Source organism: Zootoca vivipara, chromosome 7 (genome assembly GCF_965207765.1).
Source record: "Zootoca vivipara chromosome 7, rZooViv2.hap1.1, whole genome shotgun sequence".
Lineage (NCBI taxonomy): Eukaryota > Metazoa > Chordata > Lepidosauria > Squamata > Lacertidae > Zootoca > Zootoca vivipara.
The window spans coordinates 52,658,525-52,685,587 of NC_142590.1; the positions used below are offsets into that span (position 1 = coordinate 52,658,525).

Sequence of the window (27,063 nt, forward strand, 5' to 3'; positions counted from 1 at the left end):
GATCACTGCTAGAATGTCTTTCAAAAGCCCCAAAGTAACAGCCCTTATTCTCCAGGAAAAAAAGCCTAAAGAAAAAGAGAAATGTCAAGGAGGCTAAAACCCTTGCAGCTAAGGAAAAGACCATACAGGCTCATACTTTCCATGGAATATATAAGCATTAAAAGTGCATTGCACTTTTCCTGACCTGGTTCAGCTGTGCTCATTGAGCCACACTCCAGGGAACTTAACGTGGATGGTTTCTCCACAGTCTGCCTGTCAGATTAGTCCATGGGAGAAAAAGGGGCTTTCTGAAAGCCCTCTCAGAGACACACACAGCCTTGTGTCCAAAAACAGGAAGACAAATATTGGTTTGGCGTTCCAGTTTTTTTCCTCCTCGGTATTGGAATTATTTTAAGACAAGCTCTCTTTCTGGAGACACTTTTATCAGCAAAACGTCTCCTAGATTAAAGCTACATTTTCAAAGAAATGTAGAAAGGTTCAAAACAGTTTTATTATCCCAAGAGTACATTTTTTAAATATATAAAAGAAAAACTATTTTGGAATGCTCATTAGTAATTCTGATACCAAATTACTTCCTGCTAAAAGGGAATGCAGAGGTGCAGCAGGATAGAGAAGAGTCACAGACCATGACTCTTGACTGGAAGAATTTGGTTGCATCACTGAAACAGGTTTTTTTTAATAAAAAAAATGAAGAATCTTGCTAGAATACCTGTCATAAAGCTGCAAAGCACCCTGGATTTAAAGAGATGTCATCGGGATTTTTTGAACATGGTATTGCAAAATGAGCTATGTTTTTACTTAGATAGGTAAAGGTAAAGGGGGCCCTGACCATCAGGTCCAGTCGTGTCCGCTCTGGGGTTGCTTTCGAACTGCTAGGTGGGCAGGAGCTGGGACCAAGCAATGGGAGCTCACCCCATTGCAGGGATTCGAACCGCCAACCTTCTGATCAGCAAGCCCTAGACTCTGTGGTTTAACCCACAGCGCCACCTGGGTCCCTCTATGAGTGCCATAGACTTCCTTAAACTTAGGATCCAAGCGTGTGTGTTTAGCACATCTTGCTGCTGTGCCACCAGTCCCAACTCTGGCCAGCCTTTTGGTTGATGTGAAGCCTTCCGATGCCTATAGAAAGCAGCCTGTTAACTGTAATGGCCTGAGGATCCAGCCCTTTCTCTTTCACGCAGGGCTGTGTGATACAGTCACTGTAATTACGTGCATGTGCAGTCTGCCTCCTTTCCTCCCTGTCTGCCTGCATGTAGGACCTCTTGTTATATTGAGTATAATAACGGGTCCAAGGGCCTCTTGCTTCCTGCCCTCAGCCCCCTGCCTGGCTGAGAGTAGGTCTTGTTGTTAGCGTCAGTGTAATTATGGGTGTTTGGCCTCACTCGCTGCGCCTAAGGTGTAATTTACTTTATATAAAGTGTGGTTCCACCCCTCCAAAGCTTTTGCACTCCAGCTGCTTGTCTTGTGTGTAAATTGTTGCTATTCTGAGTGCCAGGAGGGAGCAGGAAGGGGCTCTGAGGGTGGGTGGTGGGTGGGGAGTGAACAGGTCTGTGGTTGAACCGGGAAGGGCGGAGGGATGCTAAAAAGAGGGAGAGGAAGGATTTGCAGGTCCAAAACCCACCACCACCACCACCCTGAGTCTCGGTGTGATTTCAGTGAATCTATGCTCTGGTCATTTGTGTGTGATTATTCCGTTTCACCTGATAAAATTCCTCCGTTGTATCAAGTCGTTTGCTGAGATAAGGCAGGTTTCCCTTTGCACACTTTGCAACTGTACTACACAACTGGCTACACACAGGAGCGCCAACATGGTTTTATTAGGCTCACCGCACTGTGTGTGGATTGGATCTAGGGATGGGGGAGAAATTTGGTTCAGTTCTCAAATAAAGGCGAGCCTAGCTAATTCACACTTTCTGAAGCAATACTGAAACATCTGCGATCCTTCAAAGATTGCACTTCGCAGAATTTTGCTAAGCACTCTCTCAGCTCAAGTAAAGTATACAAAAATGCATCTACTAAAGTGTGCATAAAGATGCATATCTATACTTAGTGAAAATAAAACATATGCATTGTATGTTAGAGGAAATTGCAAAAAAAGGTGTATATTGGCAAAATTACGTACAGAAATGCATATTCATAGAAATATGCACTAAAATGCTGGATAATTTTCATGAGGGATAGATAGATAGATAGATAGATAGAGGAGGAAACTTGGAAACTGATGTGGAAAATGGAGCTTAAGACTTGAAAAACAAGAAATGGAGAGGAACCAAAACTGACAAAGTCCTAATTGGACCATCCATTTCACCCACAATCTGCTGCCTATTTACCTATTCTATGGGCTGTGATTTATTCACCTATATACTTCTGTTGCCCCAGCCTCATACTTTCTCTCATGGAAGGATGGGGGTAGGCAGAGCAGCAAAACAGCAGGGAGGGGGAAAGAAGAAGGTCCTAGTTAGCCTACTCCCCCTCCCAAGATGTGATGTGTGGCCTTTGCACACTTTGCAACTGTACTACAGGGCCTGAGCATACTCTATGTCCCATGCCACAGGTTAACCTTGGCCAAAAAAAACCAAGCCCCTGTGTATAGGAATGCTGAAGCTGCAGTCAGTATCTATGGGGGAAACCCATGTTCACATGCATACAAACAAGATAAATTCCTTCCAGTAGCACCTTAGAGACCAACTAAGTTTGTCATAGGTATGAGCTTTCGTGTGCATGCACACTTCTTCAGATACACGAAAGCTCATACCTATGACAAACTTAGTTGGTCTCTAAGGTGCTACTGGAAGGAATTTGTTTTTTGTTTCGACTACGTCAGACCAACACGGCTACCTACCTGTAACAAGATAAATACCATTAGAGGTGATCTGCAGTGCACACAGAGCACATGAGATCTTACAAGACTTCAGCAAGATATTGCAAGATCTCACCTGAAGTCGGTGCCACTGCTGGCACTTTGTGGACACTGTTGCACTGCACAGGTAAGAGAGGCATGGTGCCAGCCGTGAGGTGCCAGCAAGGTGGCAGCAGGGACAGCGGCACATTCCCGCTTTGCCTCAAGTGGTGAGGTGGAATGTGCTTCTCCTGAGTGCACAACAAGCAAATTTCATTGGCCTGGCCAAAATCAACAACTCCTAGATGTTGCTTGCTTATTAAGTACAGTGGTACCTCTACTTACGAATTTAATGCGTTCCGAAAGCACATTCATAAGTCGAAAAAAATTGTAAGTCGAATCCCATAGGAATGCATTGGGAGAAAAAATCTGTAAGTCGAAGCAACCCTATCTGAAAATTCGTAAGTAGAAAAAAAATCCTATGTAAACCACATCCAAGATGGCGGGCGGAGCTCCATTCGTAAGTAGAAACATTCGTAAGTTGAATCATTTGTAAGTAGAGGTACCACTGTATTGCACCTTTTGGCCTTCCATCTGTCCACTAGTCAAGATCTCAGAAATAGGGCTTCCGCCTTCTTTCTGGCAAGGTTCCTGTGCCTTCAACAGGTGTGTGATGGTCAAGAAATCCAGCAGGAGCAGCTTTCCCCAACACAGAGGGCCCATAGATTGGGGGGGGCGGGGTAAGCTGCATCTGTTGCGCCGAAAGGCACGGTGTGCCAAAAGAAAAGTGGCATCAATAATTGGGGTTTGCGCATGAGATAAATTTAATTCTGAATGCCAATGGCATCCTGGTGTAAACACCCCAGTGTCTCTCATTCACAAAACATTTCTGGCTCTTTCCTGGTGGAAAACAGAATTGGTATTGAGCACAACTGGTTTAGTTTAAGTGACCATGTTTTGCCATTAATGGCAAGGAGATTCTGACATCGGAGCTCTTCCTTCAGATTGAGGCCAAACTCAGGCAGACAGAAGGGTTTATTGCAAATTAGCTTAAGAGGGCAATTGGTCAGCAGACCATATATGGCCTAGAAAGCTCTCATAAGGTCAGACTCCCCGCATTTCCTAATGGACAGCCGGGGAACCTGTGGCCCTTCAGATGTTGCTGGACCACAAGTCCCATTATCCCTGACCATTGGCCATGCTGGTGGGGGTGGAGTATGACAACATCTGGAGGGCCACAAGTCCCCCTTTCCTGACTTAACAATGCAGGAAAAGTATCGTCCCTTATTTCTTCTTTCACAGTCTCTGTTACAAATGCATTTGTACAGTTTAACTATTCTCTTCGTTGCACAGTGCTTAATACACATTTGAGTCGCCCTTTTGTCCTTCCCACCAGGGTACTAAAAATATGGTAATGGAATACATTTTACTTATACTTTTAATGCATCACAGCTCTGTGGCCTGGCTTAAATGTAGATATATTGGCTTATTAAGTCAATATATGGACGAGCCTTGCACCTGTATGCTCCAACCTCATACAACTCCTTTCTTCTTTTCTGCATGCTGCAATCCAGCACTTCTGGGGTTAATTAACTCTAGTTTTCCATTAGACCTGAAGATACTAGGTTCTTGGAATCACAGGTGGGCAGAGGCTCTTGTGCTCATGTCCTGTTTGTGGGCTTCCCAAAGCCATCTGCTTCTCTAGTGCAAAAACAGGATGCTGGGCTAGAAGGGCTGTTGACCTCATCCAGCCAGCTCTTCTTATGTCCAAATGGGGAAATATTGGTTAATAGGACTGGAACAAGTCAGGATCTTGAACCAGAATTTGAAGATCCTAGTTTGTTCCTAACCTGGTAATCAGTTTCCCACTTTGGGTATAATAAGTAATCAAAGTGGGACAGGCGGGGGGCAAGGAAGTGCAATGGTTTTGAAGGAATGGGGATGGTTTCAAAGAGAAGTGACCACCACCCCATTCCTTTTTGATTCCAGGCTCAGTTATGCCCACTAGAAAAGAAGTATGGTAGTTACAGGTCTGTCTGAAAAGAAATGACATGACATCACCATAGTACCTCTCTTCAGACCTTGAGGGTGAGAGGAAACCATGGTTAATAAACATAAGTAACATTGGTTGTATTGCAATAAAGGGGTGCCACAGGGCACATATTAGTGCTGCACTGAAAAATTGCTCTTGTGTTTTGTTCTGTGGCCACGTTGCGACAATGAAATAGGCTTAGTCCTATGCCTGCTGCTAAAGCATCCAGCAAATTAGTCAGAAAAATGACCCTCTTTTGCAGGGGAAGAAATATTTGGAGGACAAGTTTCAGCACAACACTACCTTGTAGGTATCTCTGCTTCGTAAACTGAGATTTGTAGGTCTGAACTGATAAGTGGCGGGTGTGTGTTAAAGGAGGGGAGGGAACACAAACTTTAGTAAGCTATCCATCATCTCTAATCAGGTGAGAGCTGTTGTGAGGATACCTCCTTTTCATCAGGGGAGCCTGCTGTCATCAGCATAAAGCAACACTTATGCTGGAACTGTCTCCTGTCTTTCAGGCCAAGATACAAACACGTGCCCTTCCTCCATGCCGAATTCAGCGGTAGCACCAACTGCTCCAAACTTGCCAACCTCAGCTCATCATCAGACCACAGATGTGAAGGAAGAAAACCCATCACAAGAACACTCGGCATCTTGCAGGCCCCTGGTGAATGGAACAGCGCCCTCCAAGAGGAAATCTGAGGACGGCGCAGTAGCGAGAGAAGCTATAACACGTATGTCTATTGCCCCTGTCTCTAATGGATAGTAAGGCCTCCTGTTTCGTGAAACTTTTGTCAATCCCACCTTTAAAAGTTACCAAAATCTCTCCCCCAACGTTCACTTACTTTTGATAGGGCAATGAATTTGGGGTAGCATTCTTTTTTAGAAAGACAAAATCAGATTATCTTAAATAAAGAAGTAATGAAACTGTCAAAAATAAATTACCGTACATATGCTATTATAAACAAGATTGCTTTGCTTTCAGTAAATAAAAGGTCACCAACTCTTTAGGTATTTGTTCTCTGTCTACTACCTATTCGGATGACATATTTTACTCCCTTTATACAACAGAGCTGTTTGCAAAACCCTTGTCATTACACTTTAAATGATGGGCCTTTTCTGTTTTTAGCAGTATCTAGGAATAATCTTTTTTTATGCTGTTAGTAAAGACACTGTACTGTTAATACAAATTCATTTTGAAGTGAATTTTTTAAAAAAGGTTAAAGGTATGTTTCTAGTTTATCATCCTGTTGAGTTCCTTCACCATTTCCATCCAGAACTGTTGCACAGCTGGGCGTGAGTCCGCAAATGTCCAAGAAACAAGCAAAGGTAACATTATAGTTCCTCCCATTTTCAGAGATCTTCAAGTTGTTTAGAGATCCATACACCAGTTTGGTATTTGAAGAATCATAGAATCGCAGAGTTGGAAGGAACCCAATGGTCATCTTGTCCAACCCCCTGCAATGCAGGAATCTCAGCTAAAGCATCCATGACAGTTGGCCATCCAACCTCTGCTTAAAAACCTCCAGGAGGAGAGTCCACAACCTCCCAAGGGAGACCATTCCACTGTCTAACAACTTTGACTTTGCTCCCTGGTAAGAAAATGCCTTTCAAATATCAGTCAATGACTGAGGCACTTATGCAGCCCATAAAACTCTCCTGCTTCCAAATCTTTCCCGATTGTAAGATGGTAATATTTTTTAATAATAAATCCTTTGTTCCTCTAGTGATAGGAACTTATTTCTGGATCTTCCTTAACTGGAAATACCAAGACTAATTATTTCCCACTTTCTGATTCCCCCACCCCCTTTCTTGCACTCACTCGTGGCTGGATAGAAAAAAATTGAAGTGTGACCAGGATACAACAGCTGTTGTTTAGAAATCTGAAGAGCAGCCAGTACAGGGTAATCCACCGAAAATTGGGGTGGACACGCACAATCTCCTTCTGTTGAGAGATTAAACTTTGATTTATACCATTCTCAGGGATGTGAATTCCACACTGTAGAACTAGGTGATTACATGTGAGGTTGTCTCCATCAAGAGAATAACTTCTTTCCATGGAGGCTGTTGAGCCAGGAAGTGCAGGTGCTCCCCCACAATGCACAGCTCCCTTCAGCAGTCAGTGCAAGCACACACTGACTTGTGTGAAAGTTACTTGATATACAGGTGCACAGAGCTCTTTTGGCCTACCCTTTCTCTATTACTGCCATCTATTGATGCTGTTTTTAGGGAAGCCCTCCAGCTAAATCAGATAGGTAATTCAGACTAAATGCTCAAGAAACAAGTCGTCTAGAAGCACCATTCCAAAGTGGTGATGCCATGGGTCTTGGGACACAGATCTGTGTTGAGACAAAGTAGCACCAGAAGCTACTTTGAGGGCCAAACTGCATATTACTGGTTAACACATGTCATGGTAGCCTGATAACCCCCCCCCCCCGGAAGCTTTGAGAGGGTGCTATTACGACCATAGTGGTAGAAACTAGCACCCATCACCTCCCTTTTCTGCTCCCAATGGCACCTTCCATAAGTAGACAACAAGAAAACAAGGAAGGGGAGATTGCCCTACCCTAAGAACACCAATCTCTTCTGGGCACTAATATGCCCTTTCATCCCCCAAAGGCTTTTCCTCATTTAGGAAAATACTTTGGGTGAGTTCTGCAAATCATTTGTTGTGCAGACATATATATTTAACAAAAGGTTACTGGGGAAAGGGTACTAGAAACACTGTCGTAATGAAACCCTGCAATTCTGAAGCCACATGCTTGCCTGTGAGCATCTGGTGCTGGGCTGCTTGCCTGTTGACATTCTACATTCATGAGTCATGCTGCACCCTCTGCAGAGAGGTTCAGCAGCTACGCTCCCAGATGTTGCGCCTCTGCTGTAGGTTTTTACACACACACATTGCCACTGGCCCTCAAACCACTCCCTGAGGTGGCTTCCTCGAACGAAAATTCCTTGAAGGAGAGATCTTTCTCCTTAGGAGAAGCTTTTGGTTTTGCAAGCATACTATAAATTGTGCTTTTTCCCTCCACCACAAAGAAGATTACTGAGAGCAAGGTTTTTGCTCCGCCATGATCTGACCTAATGTGCATCTCCATATTCAAGTGGATTTGTTTGTGAATCATTTGTCACAGTATCGTCATGGCTAGGTCATCTGAAGTAGACCTCTCATCTTTAACTGGCAATGCCAGTGTTGGTCTTGTGCTTCCATTTAAGCCACTCCAACTTAACACCATTCGGGATCCTATTTTGCATTCTTCCCAGCTAGCAGAGTGGGGATTAGAGGTAATAAAACCATCTAGACAAAATAGGTTTGTCTAGAGCGATAATGGGGAACTTCTGACTTGCAGACCTAATTAGACCTGCCAGGCCTCCCCGTTTGCTCTGTAATGCCATTTTGGCAAAGCTATTATGAATGCCATCAAGTTTGGGGCAAGTAAAGGTGAGGCTGGGCTAAATGGAGTTTGTAGGTACCACAGAACAGCTGATCTGCAAAGCCTGGGTGTAGAGTACTTTGCAAGCATAGCTGATCAGCTGGTCATTGGTGCCTGAAAAGTGCAGTGCTTCTGAAGCTCCAGTGATCAGCTGATCATCAGGGCTTCCATGCACAGTGCTATACAAAAATATGCATCACTGGCTGTCACTGCGGCATCAACTGCTTGTCAGGCTTAGTCCCTGGAGTGGGGAGAAAATAAGGATCCAGTTCCCCATCCCTGATCTAGAACAAGTCCTAGTTACCTTACAACAGTGTGACTAGAGTGACCAGATCAAGGGAATACTCATGGTGTTAATGCATCCACCAGATTACGACACTTCTGTTAGTTCTGGAACTTGAGTCGGAACTTGTTGCTATGCTTACATAGCAGGTTGGATCATCACTCTTTAGATGGTATTGGGTAGGGAGAAGCCAAGATGTTGAGTTTGTTTCATTACTGTACAAACATTCCCTTAGGAACCTAGGAAGCTGCTTTGCAGTGTGTCAGACATTTGGTCTGCCAAGTTCAGTACTGTATACATTGACTGGCAGTGGCTTTCAGTCAGGAGTTTCTCCCAGCCTTACATGAAGAAACCATTGTGGATTTGACCTGGGACCTTCTGTTCTATTGTTGAACTGCATCTCCAAAGCGATGGTCCTTCTCCTGAAAAACAAAACCTAGGCTACTCCAGATTGAAAGAAGAAGTATGTTTCTGATGATGCAAGGCTCCATTTTCGCTATACTTGGGGCTGTGTGCCAGTCGTGGATGTGGCCGAAAGTAGATGTGGCCAGTCAGCACCTTTTTACACACATGCACAAGCACACAGGCCCCCTCCTCTGCTGATCTAGGCAAATTATTTCCTTTTCCCTGCTCCTCAAATGATAAGAGGGGCAATTTTGCCGCCCTAGCTCAAACCTCTCAGCCCACCTCAGTGCTGTGTCCACTTGATATATATTTTTGCTGCCGCTGGAGCAGGAGAAAAGCACAGAGGGTAAAGAAAGAGCTGCGAGTGGAGGGAGCCATTTCCCCATCCTTTGGACCTCAAGGGAAACTCAACAAACCTGCTGCACCTGGAACTGGGTGTGAAAAGTGTGACTGAATGGGACCCAGCTGTGGGTAGCCTGAGGAAGTAACACCTACCTTGAGCCTGACTAGGGTGATGTTTGCTCTTTCCAGGATCTCTTCTCATTGTGCGACTTTTGTGGGTCAGCTGAGAGTTTGTTCAGACCCTGGGTGAGAACACAGAGGCTATGGGGGGGGGGATGAATTTATACCGATTTTTATATATTAGTAACTTTGCATCAATGTAACATTTTTATATGTAGCTGCGTGCTATAATATTTTTGTTTAACTTGTCTGTTGTTGCTTCAGTTTTCTGTGCATTCCTTAGAGATATTTTAAATATAAAAATTAAATCATCATTACTGCCAAAATCAATGGGGTTAGGTGTGTTGTTGGTTTTTTGGCAGGGCAGAAAAATCTGCTTGGAGGGGGGGGTCAGATCAGATGTCAGTTACCCTGGCTTTAAATAAATAAATAAATAAATAAATAAATAAACTTGGTTTAATCCCTCTCCCCCCATATTTTTTTTCCTTCAGAAGGCAGGACCAAAGGATTATGAATAGAATATGTGTGCAGCTCCTGTTCACTTTGGTGAGCTTGCATAAGGGAAGCTCCCTGTGGATTGTATCAAATGGGTCTTCAGGCTACTTGCCCTTTATTCACCCCTGGAACAGAGAAAGCTTTTGAAATGGTCCAGGTTGCTAATGGTGAATTGGGTGTTGGCCTGGTTTGAGAAAGGAGGGAAAAAAACCTATAATAAATGACTGGTGTCACAGATGGGGTGTTGGCTACTCCCGAGTAAGCACTCCACACATCCTCTGGATTTTCATAGTTTTATTGTGCATGCTATATACAGTGGTGAGATGTCTCAAATCATGTCTGCTCTGCATGGGGCAGAAGCCCACAATGGCGTCTCGTGGGCTCTGACCCCCCTTTTAAGACTCCAAACGCCCCTCCTCCTTGCTCTATGGGTCCTCCGTGGTCCCAAACCAGGCTCCTGAGGTGCCGTTCCCTCTCCTCCCTCCTTTCCAGCCCCTGCTGAAGCTAGCTCCTCCCCTGCTTCCCTGCTACCAACCTGGAGCTGAGCCACCAGGACTCTGCAGAGCCCTGGACCCGTCTTAACCCTTCCTGTTCCTGATTTGAACTCCCAGACTTGCTGCTGCTCTCCCATCTGATGGAAGTAAGCAGAGTGGGCTGCTCTCTGCAAGCCCTCTCTCTTACATCCACCCCCCCTCCAGGCTCCCCCCCCCTTTCTGAGGCCTGGTTTGCCTGGTCTGATGTCTGTAAAGAGGGCTGGAAGCCTGACAGGTCTTCCTCCTCTGTAGTGTGTGTAAAATCCTGTTCCCAGTCGGTGCTGGGTGGCTGGTCCGTGTAGTTCCTTCCGTTGTCATCCTCCTCCTCCCTCTGGAAAATTGCTTCCGATTCCCGGAGGGCTCCTTGGGTCTGCGTCTCCCCTGCTCCCCACCTGGGATCGCCCTCCCCCTCTGTGTTCCCTGTGCTACTGACGTGTGGTGGTTTGGGTCTGTGGGAGAAAGGAGCGTGCAGTTCCAGTGTGCGGTCCTCCCCTTGCATGGTGTGCGTGGTTGCCTCCGCGTTTTGGGAAGCAGGAGTGCCCTGCCTGGCCATCAGACATTTTAACCCCCCCTCCCCCCACCGGGAGCCCGGGCTCGCTGTGGCACTGTAGACCTCCTCCTCTTCCTTTCTTTCTGGAACCTCTTGGCTGCCTTCTCCCTCCACCCTTCTGTCTAGTGTCTTTTGTGTGATTTCCTCCCCCTCCCTCCTGTCAGCGTCTTGTGTTGGATGTGTGTCACGTCCTCTGAACCTTGGGCTTTCCCTAAAGTGTGAGAGCAAAGACCTGTGACCCACGGGATGGACCTTTCTCGCTGTAGGTACTTCCCCCCTGAAGGTGACAGGGTTGATCTGTGTCAGAACCTTGAAGGGCCCCAGCCTTCTGGGTGCCAGCTTCTTCCCCCTTCCCCCCATGGGAAGGCCTTCTGACCACAGCCAGACCCTGTCCCCTCCGTGGAAGACCTTCTCCAGTCCCCTGTGATGGTCTGCCCCCTCCTTGTAAGCCTCATTGCCCCTTGCCACGTCTCCATCCAGTTGTTGGTGTACTGTCTCCCTCCTCTCACCCCATGCCTCAATAGGTGGTCCCCCAATCTCCCCCTCCCCCTGCTCTGGGAAGGCTCTGGGGTTTCGCCCAAGACTGGCCTTACTGGGTGTGAGCCTCGTGAAGACATGTACTGCATGCCCCTCCGTGGGGTTGTCATGATATTGCTTGAGAATCTTCCCTCTGAGGGAGTCCTGGGGCATATACCGGGCATCATTGCTAAAGAGTAACCCCTCTTTCTCTGCAAGCCCTTCCCCTGCCCCCTCTCCCTCCCTCAAGTCCCTCCGTATGTTCTGGGTAAAAGTGTCCTCTTTGGTGAGTTGGCTCAGTTTCTCTTCCTGCATCCCCGCCTCTGCGTCGTTCCATCCGCCTGGGGAGCTGATGTGGTGCGATCCTGAGGATTCTCCTTCTTTCCTGCAGTGCTCCTTGCCGTCTGCATCTCCAAAGGTGAGATCTCCCCGGCGTTGGCTGCCCACAGGGTCATTGTCCATTAAGTCCAAAGCTAGCACTTCTGCGTGCTTGTTCACTGTCATCTTCCGAGAGGGGGTCTGTTGCGTGACCTCACCCTCCTGCAATTCCCGGCCGCCTACGGTCAAGACGCTCATGTGCAGCTCCCTTGGGAAAATGGGAATCTGATTCTGCTTAGCCAAGTCCACCGATAGAAAATCATTGCTGCTGCCCCTGCAGAGAAGCCCGACTGTCTCCTGGGTCTGGCCTCTTGGCAGCTGCAGACTTACTTCCATCACTTTGCCGTGCTGTGGGGTGTTCCAGGAGGGCTCTGTTGCTCTTCCTCCGCCTGGCCACTCCCCTCCTGATCTGGCAGCCAGGCTGGCTCGTTTCCCCACGCTCCAGTTTGCATGCTGAGCTCTTCCATCTTTGTGCCTGCCTGCTCTCGCCATTCCTTCCTCTGGGGGCAGTGTTCCACCCAGTGGCTGGACGCATTGCAAAGGAGCCATCCCCCGCCTTTCTCTTCTTTCTGTTTTCCCGCGTCAGCGTTTGAAAGCACCCGCGCGCGGGCTTTATCCCTCTGCATCACATCTGGTGGGAGGGGTCTGTGCTGGGCTGCAGCTGCCTCACCAGGACTGTGTGGGGACTTGGGGTGGCCGCCTTTCCCCTCTGTCTGTCCCTCCTGTCTGGAATCGCCTTGCACTCCCTCCTGCGCTTTCATGGCACCATGTCTCTCAGCCTCAGAGCCAGCTCGTGCTGGGGGTCGCCCTTCAAAGTGCTGGCCCGTGACGGCACCCTGCTCATCAGCCCTCCCGAGTGTCCTCTCTGCTTGTCCAGCCTCCGCTCCTCTGGCCTGGCTGTGTTCAGAGCTGCTCGGTTCACTAAGCCTGGCTTCCCCTGTGATTGGGCGCCTACCTTGTCTTTGAGCTGTTCCATAGTTGCAGGGTGCTGGCTGCAGCTTGCTCTCCGCTGCTCCCCTCATGCATGCCAATCCTTCCTTGGCATCTCTCCTTTCAGTTTCAGATGCTGCCAATTCCATGCCTGCTGCCACGTTTGCAGCTCTCTCTCCTCGGGGTAGCCATCAAAAGATTGTGGGCTTGCTGTCACAGATGGGGTGTTGGCTACTCCCGAGTAAGCACTCCACACATCCTCTGGATTTTCATAGTTTTATTGTGCATGCTATATACAGTGGTGAGATGTCTCAAATCATGTCTGCTCTGCATGGGGCAGAAGCCCACAATGGCGTCTCGTGGGCTCTGACCCCCCTTTTAAGACTCCAAACGCCCCTCCTCCTTGCTCTATGGGTCCTCCGTGGTCCCAAACCAGGCTCCTGAGGTGCCGTTCCCTCTCCTCCCTCCTTTCCAGCCCCTGCTGAAGCTAGCTCCTCCCCTGCTTCCCTGCTACCAACCTGGAGCTGAGCCACCAGGACTCTGCAGAGCCCTGGACCCGTCTTAACCCTTCCTGTTCCTGATTTGAACTCCCAGACTTGCTGCTGCTCTCCCATCTGATGGAAGTAAGCAGAGTGGGCTGCTCTCTGCAAGCCCTCTCTCTTACAACTGGGAATGAAATTCTTATCATCAGTGGAATTCCCACCTGTAATTATCTGATTAGGGGATTCACCACTCTATAATTTCATCCCCGAAATAATGATGATTATAATGGTTCACTCATGCCACTGCAGTTAAGGTCATGTCAGCGTGTGAACCCATATTCTCATGGGCTCTATTTGAACTCAGCTGGTGAAATTCATTCTTAGCCTTAAGCTGAAACTGAAAACGAGGCAGATGTGCAAATAGCAAGGAGTCTATCCCTCTTAGAAAAGTTTTAACTAATGATAAAGCTTTTGCTCCCTTCATGTTGCAGATAAGGAGCTATAGGTGTGCTCGCATACTGCAACCATTAGCATTAAGCGAGAGACTTGTGTAGTCACTGATTGTCCTGCTGCCATTAGCATGCTAATGTGCGGTTTCTGAGGTCAAAAGGTAGGGGAGAAACCTTACAACTGGCATTCTGTCAGAATGAAAACCTCAGCACAAAATGTTTTCAAAATGCTGATCCTTGCACTCCCAGGTCGTGGATAGGTCAAAACCTTTATTTAATAGACGGTTGAATTCGAAAAGGCTTTGTGTTGGCAAGGATTATATGTATGCAAAAGGAACTTCTGCTGGTAGGATAGTGCCTCACCATGTCACAATATGAATGAGACAAGTGTGGTGTAGGGAGTGGGACATTGGGTTTGGGCAGAGGGCAGCAAGGTTCAAGTCCTCTTCTTAAGCCCCATTCAGCCGTTTTCCTGCACACGGCAAGAGCAGGTGGGGAGAGCAGGCCTTGATCAATGACCCTGCCCCTCCCATTGTGGTTGTGATGACCTGTCCTCTCCATTCCTTTGGGCTGAATTTCTGCTCTGGGGAGTCTTCTCTATTCATGATTTTTCAAGGTTCTGATTCATGTGGCAGCTTCCACAAGTATAGGAAGCTTTCACTTTGCAGGCCACGACTTGATGGGGACGGGGACAGAGATAATGTGTTTGTGGGTGCTCTTCCCTCCCAACCTGGCCTCTTCAGCACACCTGATTAAGGGCTCTTGTCTCTTTGCCATCTCTAATAATGATCCTCCCTCCCTCCAGGTATGGTTGTCAGTGACTATGCTTGGCACTGAAAATGATCTTGGCAACTATAAACAGTGACAGTATCTGCCACCTGTCCATCCAATGTCCTTTGGGAATATTGATTGAAAAGTGGTATACGGTAGACATTTCATAAGTAAATAAAAAATAGAGCGTGATTATTCATAATCATGATTGCACTCATTGGCCAGCAGTTTCCCTCTCCTGAGCATGAAAAATAACCCTTCCTACGAGCCTGGCCCTACCATTCCAGTTCTATGCAAAAGCACAAGATAACTAGAATGTCCATGCTCATTTTATGAGGCCTTTATTAACTACCGTACCAATAGCTCTGGCTCACTTAAGAATCCTCTCTTGCTTAGCCTCATGTACAGGTGTGGTATGTATGGGAAGAAGAAATGCTTTGCTTTATGCAGGCCTATGTAATATTTGTAATATTTCCCTACAAGCCTTTAATGAGTCAGCTTTCCTATATAATATCTGTCATTCATCTCTTAATGTGAGTGACTTCACAAGCTTCCTGAGCAGTGGCACAAATAATAATTGAAGATAACTAGGTGGCTATTCTGGTGCTTTGCCATTCTAAAATGTTGGCTCCTGATCCAGAGTTGCCCTCTTACCACCATCAAACTAATATTGGCATCCTACTGTATCTGGCAGATGACTCTATTGGCAGAGCCAAGCTCAGATCCAGGAAATGGCAGCTGTGTTTCTTGGTGCCTACAATTCCACCTCTTTTCTCCTTGAGTCCATGTGTGTCAAAATAGAATCCTGTGTCAACTTAACACCCTCTGGTAGGTTACCCATGCTAGAGAAACCAAGATTGCCTTTTTGCCACCTACTGTGCATCGCTCTGCTCCCCCACCATCATGAGACAAGAAACATCTTGTGCTGGAAGCTTATGCATGATGCTTTCAGTATGACTCAGTCCTGGCCCTTTTCATCCCAGAAATTCAGGAGTCCTGTCCAGCTGACACCCCAAAGAGAATGCAGTGTCTGTTCCCTGGATTGGCTCAAGATAATTTCTGCTCTCAAGCCTTTCTGCTGAATCACCACATGTTTACAGATCAGAGAGGGGAGAGAAATGTAAAGTCTAGCAGAGGGGGAAAAACAAGCCCTAGCTTGGAGGGGGAGGGATGAGATGAATGTGTGGCGAGTTATTTGTTTGGGGGCCAATCACGTCATTTTCCTTAACCCTATCCTGATCTGGATTGTTTGTTTATAAACTGAAAATCAGAAGCGTATGCAAGAGGTTGCAGGTTCCAACGGTGCTTGCATATCCCCAAATATCTTCCTTGGCTAAGGCCATTCAAATTATTGTTTCCATGACTTGGTCACTGCCAAACTGCAGTTTGTAATCTCTTGCATTTAGGAGTAGTTTACACACTTTACATTCATGACTGTCACTTTGGTAGTGCTAGAATTAAGGGGGAAACCCGACTTCCTTTGCTCCTTTTTAAAAAAATGTCTACAAATGGAGAGAGTTGGGGGAGGTGGATTTTGGGAATTTCATAATTTAATTTTTTCCTATTTAATGGTGGCTTTGGGCAAGTTACTCACATCTTCGCATCACTTCCCAATCTCTCTTTAAACTGATTTTCTGTACATTTACATTTCAAGTAAGAATGCTGCAACATCGTTATGTGATGCCTCCAAAAATTAATAGACCACCACCACTTAGATCTGAACAAGTACTGCTTCCCAGTGGGCTGGTGTACATGCTTCGTAATCTTCCAATGCTGCATATGTGGCAGAGCAGTGGGATGTCTTTATTGTACACAGGCCTCCCCCTGCCTTACTGCTGCCGCCATGCATACTGTGTGTAACCTCTCCTAAAGTCAACGGAGCTACTTTGACACAACCAGACAATGGTCTGTAATCACAATTGTTCTTCATTCTTGAACAGTTTGTGGTTGGGGCTCGGAGGGGGATCCCAGGCCAGCAGATGCATGTCATTCATAGCAGAGGTTTGGCTGGCTCTGCCCAGAGAGGAGACTGCAGCTTCATAAAAGGGAAAGGTTCATGTTCCAAGGCTCCAAACGTAGGTTGAAGACTCCAAAGAAGTTCTGCTCTCCTCCCCACCACCAAGGAAGAGCAGGGGCGTAGCCAGGATCAAAACTAGGGGGGGGCAAGCCATGGTCGTTCAGGGGCGGGGCCAAGGCACGGAAGGGGAGGGGCCACGAAGTGGGCGGGGCTAAAGGGCCAGCGGGCCTGATGACATTGTGGCGGTGGCAGCAGCGGCCACCTTGTGCTTCTGGGGCTGGTAGCGTTGGCGGCTACCCTGCTTGGCTGGAGAGGACGGGAGGGTCGGGCAGGCGAGAGGGGGTGGCAGGGCGGGCGAGGGCGAGGCAAGACACGGCCGCAGCCACGACGGCTCTGAGGCGTTGCTGCATATCAGCATAATATTTCAACCATGGTTCAAGCCCCACCTTAGGAAAAAAATCCTGCATTACAGGGGGTTGGACTAGATGACCCTTGTGGTCCCTGCCGACTACAATTCTATGATTCTATTGACATATTACCATAGCATATGCATCATTCTGCTTTCTTGAATTGTCCTACTCCTAGGCATAGCAGCCAACTCCTAGAGGCCTAGGTGCCTCTCCCCCCCCCAATTACTGGTAAATACCGTATTTGAAAGAGTCACCCCTAAAAAAGCTCACCCAAAATTTTCCTCCTCCCTAAAAAAAGTTGAACTATGACCTGAAGCCCTAAACAAAAATGGGCCTCCCTCCCTCCTAAAAGAAGCTCAACAAGTTTGACCTAAACCCCAAAAAACAGGGCTTCCCTTCCTTTAAAAAAAACTCAACAGCTTTGACCTGAACCCCCCAAAAGGGGGTAGATCACCCCCAGTTTTAAACTCTGAGTAGATCAGAGTCTCTTGGGAGGTGGCCACCCCTGATTTACAGTATACAGATGCAGGAGGAGGGGCAGACTGGAACACCAATGCTTTTTATAAACATCACTGTGTCTGTCAAAGCTACAGCCTCCCCCCTTTCTTATTCACTTCTTTTTAGCCTTGCAGAGCCACCTTAGTCAAATTGAATCCTCTGAGTCTGCACCCTCATTAAATCGCCAATAGAACTCTTAATGCTCCTGAATGCTCATTAACAACTCCCACTTAAGAACAATAGGGTGAAATGGTCAGCTATCGAATCTTGCCTGGGGATATATGCTCCATTGTCTTAACTGCTTAACTACTGGTAGCCACTTTGCTTTATTTATTTGATGTGTTTTTGTTACTGCTGTGTCCCCCCCCCCCAGCAAGCGGAGACTTAGCTGCTCTTGCTAAAGCAAAGCCCTTTCCACTTCAGTTTTTGGAGGGGAAAAGTGCTGGTTATAGTCTGTAAAATACATTAATTTTTTTGCTTCTAGGGGGGGGGCAGCTGCCCCCTCCTGCCCCCCCTGCCTACGCCCATGAGGAAGAGCAAAAATTGATTTCAGGAGTCTAGAACGTGGGGATTGATTTCAGGAGCCGACGTGGGGATTCAGGGCACAGTCCAACAATGGCTGCGTTCCTTCATCTCAGGTCGGGGACAGAGAGTGGCGCTAGGGAGGGAGTTGTCGCCGCGGCACCCCTTGGTGTGTGGAGTCCCGCAAGGCGCAATCCTTTCCCCAATGCTTTTTAATATCTTTATGCGCCCCCTTGCCCAGATTGTCCGGAGTTTTGGGCTGGGTTGTCATCAATATGCTGATGACACCCAGATCTATCTGTTGATGGACGGCTGCCCTGCCTCAGCCCCGGACACACTCACCAGGTGCTTGGAAGCTGTGGCTGGATGGCTACGTGGGAGCCGACTGAAGTTAAATCCTTCGAAGACAGAGGTCCTCTGGCTAGGTCGGGGCGACATGGGGTTGGGGGGCCAACTCCCATCTTTTGCAGGGGCTCAATTGGTACCAGCGCCTTCTGTCAAGAGTTTGGGTGTAACCTTTGACGCCTCCCTTTCCATGGAGGCGCAGGTTGCATCCACAGCAAAGGTGGCATTTTTCCATCTCCGCCGCATCAAGCAGTTGGTCCCTTACCTCTCTTGCCCCGATCTGGCCACAGTGATCCATGCGACGATCACCTCCAGGCTTGACTATTGTAACTCGCTCTACGCAGGGTTGCCCTTAAAGCTGACCCAGAAACTCCAGCGGGTGCAGAATGCCGCGGCGAGGCTCCTTACAGGGTCCCGGCCGTGGGATCACATTCATCCAGTGCTTTACCAGCTGCACTGGCTCCCGGTGGAGTACAGGATCAGGTTTAAGGTGCTGGTTTTGACCTTTAAAGCCCTATGCGACTTGGGACCCTCGTACCTACGGGACCGCCTCTCCTGGTATGCCCCGCGGAGGACCTTAAGGTCCACAAACAATAATATTCTGGAGATCCCGAGTCATAAGATGGCTAGATTGGCCTCTACTAGAGCCAGGGCCTTTTCAGTACTGGCCCCAACCTGGTGGAACGCTCTTTCCCAGGAGACCAGGGCCCTGCGGGATTTGTCATCTTTCCGCAGGGCCTGCAAGACAGAGCTGTTCCGCCTGGCCTTTGGGTTAGACTCAGCCTGACCCCTGTGTTTTTCTCCCTCATGGCTTGGATTTATGGCCTACTTGAAATGAGGCTGCACTTTAAATTTTAATACTGTATTTTAATCTGTATTTTAACTAATTGTTTTTATGTTTTATTGTGGTTCTGTTGGTGTCAGCCACTTATGGCCTACTTGAAATGAGGCTGCACTTTAAATTTTAATACTGTATTTTAATCTGTATTTTAATTAATTGTTTTTATGTTTTATTGTGGTTCTGTTGGTGTCAGCCGCCCTGAGCCCGGTTTTTGACTGGGGAGGGCGGGGTATAAATAAAAATTTATTATTATTATTATTATAGAATATCTCTGTTTTCCAAGCAAATGGCCAGCATGGTTTCCCTTTTGTTTTTGGCTGTGAACCTGTGTTTGTGTTTGTGGGAGGTGGTGTTACTGGTTTGTTTTTGTTTCATTACTTATTTTGTGCTCTCGTTTTGCATTTTTGTGTATTTATGTGAACCGCCCTGTGATCTTCACATGAAGGGTGGTATACAAATTTAATAATTAAATAAAATAAGTACAATTCCACATAAATAGCACGGGGGAGCAATCCCCCCCTCTTTAAATCCCCATTGTCATTTGGAGACTTGAATGAGCCATTGGAAACAAACATTTCTTTTCTAGGAAAGAAACACACAACTAACTCTTGACTTGCCATTGCATACATTCAATTTTCACATGTGTTAGCATTCAGCCTGTATTTCGTAAGTCGCAGCTTATTTTTTCCTCTTGCTTACTGTGGATATGTGAATGTTCAAGAATATACAGTATGTGATGTTAACCACATTTCCACTTGATACCTAGTATAATTTTTGTTTGTTTTTCAGAACTCATTGAAGTAAAAAGGTGTGGGAGGGGGGGAGGAATAATCAGTTAAAACTACTATTCCCTGAGGAAAACATTGGGTTTACTTTATTTCACATTTTGTATGGATTTGTGTAATTCACAGGTAAGAGCTCCTATAATCTCCCTCCCCCCCCCCCACATTTCTACACACACTTATTAAAAAGCAATGCCAAGGCGCACAAAGAAATCTTTTAACCACAGGGAATGGTCAGTACAGAAAACAAAAGGTTCAAAGTCAACAGCATTCCCCAAAGGCCTCAGGCATTGTAGAATGGAAGCCACTTGGGGTTTTGGTATTATTAAAATATTTATAATCCACTTTCTTATCCAAAAGAATAACCAAGGTGACTGGCAAAAAAAACAAAACCCCAACGAGAAAGAATTCATTCTGTAACATTTTTTTTTAACCCATGAATGAGAGAAACTCCACAGCAGAAGCAGATATCTTGCAGAAGGTACCTTCTTCCAGAGATCAGCATATTTTGGGTCTCAAAAACCAGGCCAGGGCGTGTGTGTTTTTACACTGTAGGAAATAGTATGCAACCTGCATGTTCATCAGGGGCGGGGAACCTGTGGCCCTCCAGATGATGGACTACAACCCACATCAACTCCTATTTGCTGGGCTGGCTGGTGCTGCGGCTACAGGTTCCCCATCCATGCTTACATGTAGTGATTCTACATGCAGGAAAAGATGCTTGCATGACCATCAGACCTAATAATCTATGCACGGATTGCCAAACTATCTCCCATACAGAAATGTCTTCAGTATATTGTTTATTATTTATGGAACTCTCCTAAAATGACCAGTTTCCACCCTCCATTGCTTTATTAGTTATTCATCTTTCTTGCCACATCATTGTCACACATTCCTTCGGACAAATTTACTGCATACATTTAAAACTGTTTAACTTACTCTGCTCTCAGTTTAGCCTTTACTATATTTGTATGTTTGATTTCCCCTTACATCCAGTACTTATAGCCTCTAAGAGCCAACTGAGAGAGAATTCAAAGCAATAAAATGGGCAAAACCTATAAAAAGGAAACTTCTAATCAACAGAGGACCTGTGAGCAAACATCACAAAAGGATCTGTATTCCAGGTGCAGAACTGATTCCAGCAATCTCATTCTCTTTCAAACTTGTACCAAAACTGCACAGCACTGGCCCTGTAGATTAGATTGCAGGAGGATAGCTCACTGCTGTGTAAGACCATTACTGAATTGGGACCAAAGTCTATTCTAGGACCAGCCCCCCTCCCCCCCCGCCTAGCTAGTCTTCTGGACAAATACAAAACTTTCTGCAAACTATAGGTACAAAGCTTTTAATTGTGTAGCTTTCATAATGGTTATTCAGCTGAAAAAGAAATAACTTACAGTCTGAAATCACAAAACGCAATTGGGATTTTGTTCAGGCAGCTGTGGAGGTGACGTTGTTTGCTTGGAAGAGGGATATTGTAAATGTTCTGAAATACTTTAGGTTTATCGTTTTGCAACTTATTTTTAAGCTTATGAAAAGAAAGGTGAGTTGAGGGGAACTAAAAGGAAAATGTGAAGGGACAAACTGTTGCAAAGCCAAGTATTCCTGCCCGCCCCCCAACATAACAGAGTCCACAATTTCTCAATGCTTCTGAAGGCAGCGTAGAATCCTAGATATATTTCTGTCAGAACTGCGTAGGCATTATGTTCAATAATCTTTTTCTATTCCTCCCTAACAGGTCAGCCCCAAAGCCGAGTAACTGTCCGGACCCCTCCAACCTCGACTTTGATTCCCCTGCTGCAGAATGGTGCTGGGCATGTGTCAGACCTCAGTGCTTCTAACGGCGAAGCTGGGAATGGTGCCTTGTGCTCTGAACTCAGCTCACTGTCAGGCTCCCAGAAGCCTCATCGGAAGCTACAGTCTCATCACTCCATCAACAGCCAGATCAGTAAAAAGAGCAAAGGCAGCTCCAAATCTGCATCATCTCAGATACCTACTGAGGCACAGGAAGGTACCTCTCCCCATACCTTAATATTCTTCAGCTACTGCTAGAGTTTATTTGGTCCTTTGTTCATCAGGAGGAGAGCAGAAACCACCACCACACCAGTAGAGAATGTGAAGGTGGAAACACTGATGCTCCTGATTACTACTTTCTAGTATATATGCTGCCTGTTTTGTTCCCAGACACACGGAGTGGGTCAATGCAAGGCATTCCTGCATTAAGATGCATGTTTTATCCATAGGAGATATTCTAAGCAGATTTCCAGTTCATGCAGTTACAAAGCCAATGATTAGACAGACATGACTAGACCCCAGCCAGCCAGGGTCCACGGAGTCTCAGTGGCAGGAATGGAGAATGGCCAGCTTCCATGCAACAGAGGGCAGATTCAGTGGAAGGATGCAGGCACCAAGTGGAAGCCGGGGCAAGATCAGGGGCAGCCCAACAGGCCTGAAGAAATGGGCCAGAAAGAGAAGAAAGCAAATTATGGAGATGGATTTCAGAGTTGCTATCCTCACAACTGTTGTTCAGTGTCTGAAACAATTTGATTACATGCACATGTTCATTTGCATTAGCTTTTGAACCCATAGGCCTTCCCTCTTTCAGGATTTAGTTACTTCAGCTACCATAGCAGCTGTTGGTTCTTCCTTTTGGGACTTGTGTATGATTCATCCAGATTCTTCATCTAGTCACATGGCAATTGCAGAGAAATGCAGCCTTCACAAGGGAGGTGGGCATATCATCCTTTGGGGGGCTAGTGGTGGTACAGTCTCCTATACTTTCCACTGTGCACTAAAGCACAATGCAGGAGCAGGGAAATGTTTCATGGGGAGTTGTCCCCTGGTTCCCTTTACTATGAAGCTGCTGAGTGGCCCTTGCTTGAGAACTGGAGAGTATTATCTGCACTGTGGTGTTGTGTGGCGTGCTGAATTACTGATAGAGCAATTTTGCCCTGCAATTGTTGGCGCTAATTGCTATAACCATTTCTGCCTATGCATACTCACCATTGGCCAAACATCTGGAGGCTGTGTGCCAGTAGTGGGTGTGGCCCAAAGTAAACATGGCCACTTCAAGGGCCAGATCAGGCTCCTAAACTAGCGGTGAGCACCCTGGCTGGGTGGAGAAAAAAGAGAGACTGAAAGGGGAGGGGGAATGCTCCAAATCAGACCTTGCAGTTGCATGTCATTATTTGTGCAGCTGCAAGAGGCCAGCCACTGTTTCTCAGCAAGAGACCTCAAGCGACTGTTGATGCCAGCGAGCCTGTAGATGAACTCTCACTATCTGTTCTCCCTTTCAACCAGTTGTGGGGCACCTGGCTTATGATGGGATCTTCTCTGGAAAAGAGAGGATTTATAGTTACCTATGTTCAAAAGGAAGCTTCGGGCCTTAATTCATGTCACTGTACACAGTGTTGATGTTAACTTTTCCCTAGCTGGCCAAGCTCACAATCTCATGATTCCTAGGTGATTTCTCCCTAGCCATAGCATCCCAGATAATCACTGACTCTCATCCAAGTGTCTGCAGCATTTTCTTTCACCAGACTGGCCCCAGATGCCTTGAAATAATGAAATGCAACATTTATGCTTTTCTTAGCAATGCTATGCACAACGGTATCTTCTGTTTCTTCCTGTCTTCTCACTCTGGTGCAATCACTTCTCTCCATGCCTGGTTTCAGCTTCCCACACTTGGCTCTCTTTTGCTTGCTTTTTGATATTCTCTTTTCTTTCTGCTTCCAGATTGCTGTGTCCACTGCATCCTCTCCTGCCTCTTCTGCGAGTTCCTGACCCTCTGCAACATCATGCTGGACTGTGCCACTTGTGGCTCCTGCAGCTCCGAGGATTCTTGCATCTGCTGCTGCTGCTGCGGCTCTGGGGAATGCGCCGATTGCGACCTGCCATGTGACATGGACTGCGGCATTATCGATGCATGCTGTGAGTCGGCTGACTGCCTTGAGATCTGCATGGAGTGCTGTGGCCTGTGCTTCTCCTCCTGAGACATGCAGCCAGATCTCATTCCCTGAATAGAAACTGAATGTGCGGGAAACCTTGGCCATGAGGTCTCTCCACTGTTCTCCCCCACCATCCAATAATCTGAATCCAAAGAAGCTAAGTTTGAAACAGCAGATGAGCCCTGTGGAGGGGACCAAGATTCTGGGCTGCAGAACTGCTTGGGAACAAGATGTGCAGGATTCTTGAAGGACAAGTGGTGGGTGTGCTTGCTTTTATCTCTCCCCTCCTACCAGATCCCTCCCAATGGCGGCTGGGGGAGAGGAGTGTTCCTGCTGCCTGAGCCAAGAGCAGACAAAGATTAGCTGCACATCGAGCTATGTTGCTTGGCCGAGATTTGGAGCAGTCACACGGAGCCCAGAGATGGGCATGATGTGCTGCCTGGGTCTAGCGTGCCAGTAAGCTGTGCCACCTACTGGCGGTCGGGTCCTGCTGCTGTTCAACTCCTGGGTATTTCTCCCCTTAGTTCTGGTGCTTTTTGTTTGGCAAAAGTGCCTTAAATGTACTGATGTCAACTAGCTGGCAGCCTTGCTCTCTCCTGGCTGGCTACTGAGCATCTCTGGCACCCAAGAGGATGGCAGCTAGCCTAGTGTGCCAAGATGGAATGTTTTCATGCAGCTGCTCTGGGCTGATCCCTGGCCCTGTAGCAGAATTCTTCCAGTGGCAGAAAGAAAGGAAGTCAAAGCCTCAGAGCAGCCCCTGATCCCATGAGAAAGTGACTTGCGAGCAGCCCCTCCACAATTGTCAGCAGCCAGGAGCTGACCTGTTCTGTGAACTTTTAAGAGGACTCGTATCTCATCCCTACCCTAACTCCCCTCCCCAAATCCTTTAGTCAACCTTTTGCAGTGGACATATCTGTGCTGAGATTAGACATTCCCATCCAGCCACTACACCGTCATCTCCATAGACATTCAAGGAACTCGGATGAAATATCTGGTGTTTGAATGCAATACTTTTAAAGGAGCTTTTCCCCAAGGATGGGGGTGTACTTCGTAGGCGTGGAAGGGGATAGCGGGAGCCTCATTTCTGTGCCTTTTCCCCACAGCAGGCAAACACTAGGCCTAATGCAAAGGCGGCAATCCATTTGATACTGGACACTGACATGACAGCTTTCCAAGAGAGCCATCCAAAATGGTAGCCTGTTTTGGGACCATAAAAGGGAACAACAGATACAGCTCCAAATGTAGACATCCTTGCCGTGTGGAGTCCTCAAATCCCTTTCAGGGATGGGTTTATATTTTGTCTTTCCATTGTTATTTGTTACTGTAAATAAAATGTTTAAAAATCACTTTGAGCCAGAGAATACTTCAGTGTTCAGGGGTGAGACTACCACACACTGATAAGCAGACTCCTTTCCTAGTGTCATTTTACCCCAGTACAAATCTCACACACCACATATTAAGTGCATGAAGCATTAGCTGTTGTATGTGTGCATGTGTGTTTAAAAAACCATGCCAGCGGTGATTAATAACCCCATGCACATTTTGTATTAGGGTTGTGATATTTAAGCACAAAATGTTTTGTTTCACATAGCCAAAATTTATAAATGGAGTACCTTTTTGGGAAGGAATTCTTTAAGACAGAGACAGGCAGGAAGTGATTCCCAGATCAGAGCATCTGAAATGGGACTCACTAGGTATATCCCTCCCCCAAAAAAATGACTGGAAAGAGCTGAAGCATTGCAGGGGTGTTGTGCTGGAATGAGTGGTTCTGACTTTTGGAGCCTTTGCACATCTCTTAATTCCTTAGCATTTAATGATGAACGCTGTTTGGAGAACAAGGCTGTTTTGGGTTTGATTATACTGCATCCAGGAAAAAAGGTCTAGTAGCCAGACTGCTCCATTTTTTATGGAAGTGTTCTAAACACACTGGGTTGCGCTCCAGACTGTCGGCGGAGGCTTTGCGTGATTGAATGCTCTCTGTATAAACCTCCTTAACATGATGCTCTCGTGAACTGGTGACACAGGTAACGAAGTCGCTGTGGGATGATGGCACCTTTACCCCCATGCTTTGAGAGGGTGGGGGTGGGGAGCAGCCAGGCTCATGCTTCAGTGGTGACACTGGATAGGACATCCTTGTTTGTGGAACTCCCTGTGGAGGTACAGCTCTCCCCCTAGTCAGTTTTTTGACGTCAACTGAAAACTATCTTTTCCTTTGGGCTTTTGGGAGATAAACATGTGGAGCCCAACAGTTTTTATTTTGTCTGCTGCTGTCATTCCTTATTATTGTAATATGTTTGGATAAGGAGGTCAAATTCTGCTCTGTGGTATGTTATCTGACGTTTATGTAAACCGCCCTGGGATCCTATGGGGTGAAGGACAGTTTAACAATTAAAACTGATTATGGACGATGATTTTAGCCCTGTCCCTGACATTGCTGGGCTGTTCCCAGCCCCTTGAATTTTGGGGAATAAGCTTCGGAAGTGAAGAGCTCCTTCTGTCTTTGTAGGTTCCTCACATTTTATATTTCAATCATCTGATGTATAATGGGTCTGGGAAGAGCTTTGAGTTAGGACTAAATGGGCAGCCCCTGTGGGTGCTATTCAATGAAGTTTTACTCAGAGCAGACCAACTGAAATTAATGAGTATGGCTAAGTTATGTCCCTTAATTTCAGTAGGTCTACTCTTGAGTAAAAAATAGGCACATATACAGTGGTACCTCAACTTACGAATGCCCCGACTTCCGAAGGTTTCAACTTCTGAAGTCCGCAAACCCGAAAGTATTTTCACCGCGCAAAATCGCGCTTTGCGCATGCGCAAAATGGACTTACGAAGGATTTGACTTCCGAAGAGCGCCACGGAACAGATCGCCTTCGTAAGTCGAGGTACCACTGTGTGACATCTTCAAAGAAGACTCCATCCCCACTAGAACATCTGGGCTGAGGCATGGTCTGCTGGTCAGGCCTTTCCAATCCCCCTATTTTCCTGTGGGGAAGTTTTCTCTTGTGCTTATGGGAGAGATGCATTTATTCACCACCAAGTCCTTGCAAATTATCACGGGCCATCCTCCTTCCATATTGATGGCCATCTTTTTAAGAAAGAATAAATAGCATAAACACTCTTCAAAATGTGAAATATGTTA

General features: G+C 46.7%; 1 protein-coding gene across 3 annotated transcripts in view; it reads left to right on the forward strand.

Annotated features, from left to right (window-relative positions):
• MDFI (MyoD family inhibitor) overlaps window positions 1-25,270 on the forward strand; it is a 55,320-nt gene extending 30,050 nt beyond the window's left edge. For all 3 annotated transcript variants that reach the window (XM_035122992.3, XM_088674233.1, XM_088674232.1), the window contains 3 exons: window positions 5,393-5,608; window positions 21,716-21,988; window positions 23,713-25,270. In XM_035122992.3, coding sequence (XP_034978883.2) covers window positions 5,393-5,608; window positions 21,716-21,988; window positions 23,713-23,969 — 746 coding nt within the window. In that variant the 3' untranslated portion in view covers window positions 23,970-25,270. The remainder of the gene's footprint in view (window positions 1-5,392; window positions 5,609-21,715; window positions 21,989-23,712) is intronic.
• The last annotated feature ends 1,793 nt before the right edge of the window (window positions 25,271-27,063 follow it).